At 40.4% G+C, this 8,250-nt stretch overlaps 1 protein-coding gene across 2 annotated transcripts in view; it reads right to left on the bottom strand.

The window, feature by feature from the left end:
- Positions 1–8,250, bottom strand: part of capn3a (calpain 3a, (p94)) — a 25,289-nt gene that overhangs the window by 6,739 nt on the left and 10,300 nt on the right. The window contains exons 10-15 of one of the 2 annotated variants that reach the window (XM_008298270.1): positions 7,937–8,106; positions 7,606–7,617; positions 6,902–7,110; positions 2,350–2,386; positions 1,973–2,069; positions 876–950 (exon numbers count right to left, since the gene is read on the bottom strand). In XM_008298270.1, coding sequence (XP_008296492.1) covers positions 876–950; positions 1,973–2,069; positions 2,350–2,386; positions 6,902–7,110; positions 7,606–7,617; positions 7,937–8,106 — 600 coding nt within the window. The remainder of the gene's footprint in view (positions 1–875; positions 951–1,972; positions 2,070–2,349; positions 2,387–6,901; positions 7,111–7,605; positions 7,618–7,936; positions 8,107–8,250) is intronic. The other variant, XM_008298271.1, reaches the window with a different exon arrangement.

Below are 8,250 nucleotides of genomic sequence, written 5' to 3'. Positions count from 1 at the left end.
ATCTCATCTCATCTCATCTCATCTCATCTCATCTCATGGTAAGACAGGTTTATCTGTGTTGCACACATTTTAACAATAAACAAAATACCCTTTCACTAAATAAAACAGTTACATAGAGATTCAAAAGGGGAGATGAAGCAGAAAGTAAAAGTTCGAGTGCAGTTTAAAATGTTCAAAAGCAGCAGATTTGCTTCAATGACAGACAAACTGAAAACTTTGATTTAGAAGAACAGAGAGTTGCAGCAGATGTGCAGTTTTCTTGGGGTTTGTTCCAGATATGTGCCACAAACTGTGCTTTTTAAGCTTCTTACTCAATCTAATTAGGTGATGAGTTGGTATAAATTACTACTACTCTGGTTGTTTGCTGCCTGTCTGCATGTTTGTGTGTTTTAAAAAAAACAAAAAACAAAACATCTCTATGTATCACAGTTACAAATTAGATGTTTTTTCCATGAACATAATCATTTCCTGCATTTAAATGGCTCAGATGTAACTCTACTCTTCCACCTGCTGCAGCTCGAGCACACCAGCTCACTACAACTCTGTGAAACTTCTCCGCTGCACAAGGAAAGTTGTAATATTGGAGTAATTCAGCCGTAAATGTTTAAACTTAAAAACTGATTCGTACTGAATTTGTGTCTTTTAATCACGACTGTCATGATGGAAATGTTCATCCATGACGTCTCATTTCACTCATGTTCTGTCGTAAGCAAGTAAAATATACCATGTGGAAGCGTCAACAAAGTAAAAAAACTTGATTTTCAAATACTGCGAGACTATAGACTGAGTAGCAGCATCACAGTTCGAACCTCAGAGGATTAAAACTTCGGACAAACTGTAAAACATTTCAGCTCAGCTCATCAGACTCGACTCACGTTTGGTGATCACTCTGTTGAGAACGTTCTTCAGTTCGCTGGCTGTGATTTCCATTTCCTGCGAGAGTCGAGTCAAGAGAGAAGAAGAAGATATTTAAATTTAGCTTTAACTCGTGACTGTGATGGATCATTCCGTCTCAAATCATCACATTTTGGGATAAATTTCTGCCAAACCGTCTCTGATTTGCCTGAAATATTTATAGGATAAAGTATTGAAATTTTGAGATTTTATATTTATAAATTAAATTCTTTCCAGAGATAAACATATAACGTATTTGTTCGCATATTAAAAGTTGAGGCTGCTTGAAGGACAATGTCTCAGGAACTATTTAACATCAAAACCTGAAACTTTTACTGTTATCTCTCATTACATTACTGATTCAGAATCTACAATCAATCACATTGAAACTTTTGGATTTCCAGCAATATTTAGGTTTTTGTGGAACAGCTTGTCATACGTGCTTATGAAAGTTTAACAAACAGAACTTTCTTTTATTTTTGTGGCCAAGCATTTCACATTAAAACGTTATTCTACATGTTTTATTGTGTATTATTGTGACATGCACCAATATATGGATCAGAAAACATCCCTGATCGACTTCTGCGTTGTCAAGTGTTTGTCTAATTTGAGCTCAAAGATGGGACTTTGAACGACATCTTAAATGATTTTTTTCATATTTTAACTCACCTATTACCAGAGATTGTTTTAGCTACGTGTCCAATATTGCACATTCTGAATTAATGCCATGATGATGATAAATAATAGTGAATATTTCAGGGTTTTGTCTTTAAAGGTTCCTGAGATGTTGTTCGTTTATGTGAAAAACCGTGCAGAAAGTGGGTCGACTTGGCATGTGAAAACATTTTATCTCTGGAAATATTTGATAAAATAAGCTAAACATTTCAAATACTACTTTAAATATCTGTAGTTTATGATTAAAAAAAGAAAAAAAATCCGAGAGGGTTGAGCAGAAGGCTCCTCATGCACATATGCACAAAGATCTTTTTAAAAAAAATCTTGTGGTGGGAAGTAAAACATCCCAATTATAATTAATTTGAAAACACAAACTCTTCATGTATCTTTAAGTCACTCTCTTCCTGTTTTCTTGTACTCACTTCGCCGGCTATCTCCTGAAAAATTGTCAGGAACTGCTGGTCCTCCTCGCTCTCTTCCCCCGCCGAGGCCGGAGCCGGCTGAAGGACACGGAGAAGATAAGAAAGGGAAAAATGTGAGAAACTTTTGCAGTCGTTTTGTGACGTTAGCTTCAGTTTTAATCTTTGATGTGACATGACGGTCTGTAAAAAAAACAGCTTCAGGCTCTGTTTCCTTGAATGAAACAGCTGCTGCAGTGGAGCTTTGAGAGATCATTTAAAAAGGAATCAACCAATTCAGCCGCAACTGGAAGGAAAACTAACACCGCCTTAATGTTTAACAGCAGCTCTGCAAACTGTAAAAACGTATAAAGACACTCACCACCGGATGGTCGGCCTCGATCCTGTTCTCTATCTCCCTGAGTGAAGACCAACAAACAGCAGTCACCATGGTGACAACATCATCTGGACCATAAGCCTGAGCATCTTACTTTTACTCATTACAGACAATTCTGTTATTTCACTTTGGACCAAATGGGGGGAAAAAAGCAGGAAATAGTCATCTAGAAGGACAGGAAACAGATTCTTTACACGGTTTCTAGAGGCTTACAGTCCCATCGTCACATTGCTGCTCACATCTTTACTCACTGTGGGCTCTGAAAATGACTCCACAAACTCCTAATGAAGCTGTGGATTAAAAAGCTGTTAGTTTAATACCACCTGCTGCTTCCTCCAGTCAACTGTTTCCTCTTGGTTTCTTTGATTTTGTGCCATCTTGATTGTAGAAGGTGTCATCTTCCTCTTCTTTATCTACATTTTGTTTTAACCCCCTGAACCCTATATATTTTCACTCACTGTAAAAATAAAGTTGAACAACTTTGATTATTTATTCTACAAAAATTGAAACCACCTGGAATCAACAACATTTTCCAAGAGCCTGTAGATTTTATTAATACTAGAAAAAAAAATTATATTAATATTTTTCTACTTCGAATTTGTTCCCATACTTGTCTTCTATCTGCTCTGTCTTTACACTGCCTGCAATTCAATATAAAAAAAAAGTCCCAGAATTTTTGTCATGTGACTGTTGGTCGCAGCTGAGTCACTGTTGTGCTGAAAAATGCAGATTTTTTTTGTTTTTTACAGAATCTCATTAAGGCAAATTATTTATTTCTGGCATTTAAAAAAAAAAATGACATAGGTAGAATAAAACATGTTTGATGACATGTCATGATTTTAGGCCTTGTTTTAGCGAGGTTTCACAAATAAATCTGTTTATTCTTTTGGTTTTTATAGTTCCTGGCTGTGACAATTTAAAACATTTTGGTAATCTAGTCAGTTTATTTGAAAAATCCCTAAATTTTTGTGACGTGATTGCTGATTACAACTGAGTCAATCACAGCTTTGCGGATGCAGCAAAAAACAGTTTTTGTATTTTACAGAGTCTGGTTAATGTAAGCTGCTTATTTTTGGCAATTTTATAAAAAGGGGACATGCAGAATAAAGCAATTTGGATTAAACACCAGTATTCTAACCTTAGATTTGGTTGTTTTACCCAATTCTTTATCACCAGAAGGTTGAAAGTCTGACCTTTTTTTCTGTTTTGGCTGTTTCTTGGTTGGATAAATAGTAAAATTTTGGTGTTTTTTTTTTTTTTTTTTTTTTAAAGAAAACCATTTAAGGGTTCAGAGGGTTAATTAGAGTGTGAGTTGGTATTACTATGGGATACTGCACACTTTTCTGAGTGATTAATGGTATTTCTATAGTTTAATCTATCATCTAGAGCCCATCGCAGGGAGCGGTTTGCTGTGCATCCCGCAGCCTGATTCAGAACCAGGTCCAGGTCCGTCAGGCTGGTTCTGTCGGGTCCTCCGGGACAGCAGGACGAGGAGTTGATGGCTGTTTGCTGAGGCTTGAGTAATGCAGTACTGAATACTGAGAAAGTTTACCGGATCGTGCCCGAATCTGTAGTCGCTTGTCCTAAAAAAGATTCCATAACAGCTTCGAACTGGGGCCGGTTTCTTCCAGCTCTACAAATCAAATCGCCGTTAAAATTGTTTGTTCTTGGTGGTTTGTGTCCCCCCACCCACCCACAACCCACCCACAACCCACCCACAACCAAGCAGTACGACAAAACCCCACAGATCACCACTTAGGCTGGTATTCTGGATGCTAATTACGTATCGCTAACTTGCATAAAGCAGGGCTGGGTATCTTGTTCTGCCGGGTTTCTGTTGCTATATTTGAAACACTTGAATGTACTTTTCTGCACGTTGAGTCCAGAAATGTTTAGTACGAACAAAGACTTGCAACACTGCTCCCTTTGAACCATCAGCATCTCAACTTGCTTTGCATCAACAAATTCCTGAAACGTGCTTGTACACATGTAATAAAGAGGAACTTAACAGTCGAATATTTGTGGAGCAAATATGCCCAAAATTCGCTGCCTCCTACATCTTTAATGCACTTTTCTTTGTCTTGCATGACAGTAAAATTCACATCTTCATGTGTGGGACAGTCGAAACACTCAAAGACGGTAAATTTGACTAGACCTGGACGTACACTCACCTGCCATTTTATCAGGTGAAATCTGTAAAATTGAAGGCCTTCGTGTCTAATTTTACAACATTTCTGCATTTTCAGTCTTTGTTGACATAGTGGACGCTGGATTACGTTGATGGGGTGGACGACATATTACGAACACAACCACTCACTCAATCAAGTTTGTACAAATTGACCTTCCTACTGTGGTATCTGCTGTTCTCATTCATGTGTGTGACGTGTCTAGGTAGGGGCCCTGGGCAAATGTTAAGGTGCTGCAGGGGAGTCTCTGTTTAGAAAAGTGTAGGTGCTGCTGGAGATTCTTTGTTTAAAGAATTGTGCTTTTCTGTGAAGAGACTTATCTCCTGTTATGGCCATGAAGCCTGTGTTCTGTCTTAGCTTTACATGAAACACCCCTATATAAGACAGTTTATTCTGAAAGGTGATTCTTTCTGGCTTCGAATCCTCTCACAGGCAAACCATGGTGTCTGAGATGTTGTACTCCTTTAAATAAACTTTTCCATATCAACACGACGGTATCAGCGGAGTATTTCTTCATCATCTTCACGTCATCGCTACACAATAAACAACACTACATAAGCAAACTGCATTCTCAGTTAGACTTTTAAGGCTAGTAACTTAGTTAACTGTGGTGGAAAAGGACGACCAGTTTGAAATTGTACGCTTGCATTTAGGAAAATATCACCCTTTACATGCTAGAAGCTTGGTTAAAATTAGGCACTAAAATGGTTAGGGTCAAGAAAAACGTCATGCTTCGGGTTCAAATACGATATTTCACTATATTTCGAGAGTCTCCTCCATTTCTCTGTATGGTACACAGCTGGCATGTATTAAACGACCTAAACTAGCGTCTGTTGTCACATTTTCACCATTTAAGTCAGGGGCTTCCAAAGTAGGGGTCGCAGAATGGACTTGTTGTGCTCCATGCATAGTGCCCACCCATCTCATTAGTTGTGATCAACACTGAAACATAGTTATTCCCAAAATGTAAATTTGCACAGCAACGATGTTCACATGTTCACTCAGCGCCACATGTTGTGGCTGTTACTTTGACTGAGATATTCTTCTGCTTACATGGAAATTAAAGTGTATAAGTCGGTACTTTGCACATGACAGCAACAATGTTCACTCATAAGTTAGATGGAGATTTTGACTGATGTTCTGATTTCATCCTATAGTAAATCCATCCATCCATCATCTATACACCGCTTAATCCTCACTAGGGTCATGGGGGGCTGGAGTCTATCCCAGCTGACTCATGGTGAAGGCAGGACACCCTGGACAGGTCACCAGTCTATCACAGGGCTACACTTAGAGACAGACAACCAAGCACACTCACATTCACACCTACGGACAATTTAGAATCACCAATCAACCTCAACATGTTTCTGGACTGTGTGGGAGGAAGCCGGAGAACCCGGAGAGAACCCACGCTGCACGGGGAGAACATGCAAACTCCACGCAGAAAGATTCCGGTGCCCCCATCGAGACGCGAACCGGCAACCTTCTTGCTGCGAGGCAACAGTGCTCCTATAGTAAACTGTTATATGTAGAATCATATCATGGTTGTCGGGCTGTTCTGTTCCTTTTTGCTGCCATTTTGCCCGTGTTTGAATACACCTATTAGTGCGCGCATCTGTGTGCATGTTTTGTTATGTTTCAGTCACCTCCGGGGATAGTGGGGGTCGCCAGTCTTAGGAACCGTTATTTGTGGGGTTGCGGGCTGAAAAGTTTGGGAAGCCCTGATTTAACTGTCAATATGGCCAAACAATTAAATAGTCTGTTAGCTAATTCTATTTTCCAACTTCCTGGCTCGCATAGTTTGGTCTCTCTGTAATCTGCTGCAAAAGAAAAAACCCAGACCGTAAAATCATAGAAGGAGGCGTTTTGCAAACACACGGGAGATCACGGAGGCTCTCATAGGAATGAATGGAGTTCTCGTTGTTTCGAAGCTTTCTGCATGATCCAAATCCTTGACAAAACTGGACATTTTTTAGTGCAGTTAGTTACAGCCTGGATGTTATTGTTGAACCAAAGTTGCCGAAAATGAGCAGTCGACTGCAGGCTGATACCCAGAGTCTACATTCGGCGAGTCAGGCCAGCTGCAGGTTTTAACAGTGTTGCGAATCTCTCGTTTTTTTTTCAAACTGAATCACAATTTAGTTCCTGAAGAAAAACCTCAACGTCAGAACCAATAGTATTCAGATATGAGCTCTATTTTAATACCCAGCCCTACTACGAAACACCGAATTAACATCAATGCAACAGAGTAAACAAACATCTATCGCTATCATTCTAGGGGGGAAACTACAACACTCCCAGCCCTCGTCGCCCCCTGCAGGCCACCCCCCTCATCGCCCTCACCCACTCACTCTGAGGTGTTCCTCTTTTCAGAGAAGACTCGCAGGATGAACTCGCCCTCCTGGTGGGGCTCGTAGGTGGAGGGGACGATGACGTACTCGCCGGGGCTCAGGCGGAAACGCTGCGTCACCTCGCGCAGGTTGATGTAGGACTTGCAGCGAGCCTTGGAGGAGTTCAAGAGGAAGAAGTCCTTCTGCATGTGCTGCTTGTTTCCGTGCATCTGCAGCGGAAAAGTCACGGCATCATTGGACGGAAACAGAAACTTCTACGCAAAATATCAGAGATGAATTCATTCACGGCTGTTGTTTAAAAATGGGTGAATTCTTCTGGATCTCCTGGTGTTTCTGGAGTGCTAGTGATAGTTTTTCTCTTTTGACCTTGCCTAAAGAAGATTTTCTCTTTAAACATAACTCATTATCATAACCCTCCAAAATGATTTCAGCATTAGTGTGTTTTGTAGCGACAAACTAACATCTCGTCTGTTCAGGATTTAAATGAATGCCTCTGCAGTAAATTAAAGCAAAACAGTGTATAAAAACAAGACTTCTGATTCATCTAAAAGCCAGACTTTTACAGAGAAATGTGTAGCTTTGGCTGATCAGTTTCACTCCAAGATTTATCAAGCCTAAAGTTTCCTGGCTCTCCCGATGTGTGGACATGAAATTAAACATTGTGGAGTGTAGTTAACTTGCAAACTGCTGCTCCTCATCCTTACCTCCTTCGGCACCTGCAGAGAAACAGAGGTGACATCAGTGTTTGTGTCTTTTCAGGATGCAATATGAAACACAAAAAGCTAATATATATAAGAAAGAATGTGAAAATAGTGATTTCAACTCTGAAGAAAAACCTGAAAGACTCATTTAATCCTAACTTGGTGCTGCAAGAAAAATGCAACAGGTGCTAAGACACCTTATAAATGGATCAACATAATAATAATTAAACTGCCTTGATGTGTTCAAAGCAGCCTGCGGAAATATTTTGTTCAGACACCGGATCCAACTGCATCACAGCATCTCTGAGTGCTCGGTAAGAACAGAACCGGACACCTCGTAGATGGCGAATCCGATGGTGAACAGATTGGCTCCCATCTTGCGCTCTTTCCGCCGGTTCTTCTGCATCAGCGCCACCACGAAGGTGCAGCCCACCTCGTTGTCCTCGGGGTCGTCGTCCTCCTCCAGCAGGCGGAGGCGGTACTGAGGGTTGGTCCAGAAGGTGTCTGCGCGACATTTGGTTAGTGTTTCAGCAGCCAAAATACACTGTTGGCCATGGAGTTGGAATAATTTTTGTTTTCAGACACATTCCTCTTTATTTCTATTCCTACTAGGGATGCACGATATATCGCCGACCACATCGGTATCGG

This window comes from Stegastes partitus, unplaced genomic scaffold (genome assembly GCF_000690725.1).
Source record: "Stegastes partitus isolate 25-593 unplaced genomic scaffold, Stegastes_partitus-1.0.2 Scaffold1301, whole genome shotgun sequence".
NCBI lineage: Eukaryota > Metazoa > Chordata > Actinopteri > Pomacentridae > Stegastes > Stegastes partitus.
Note: the sequence above shows the minus strand (reverse complement) of the source record. Positions and strands in the feature narration are given on the sequence as shown.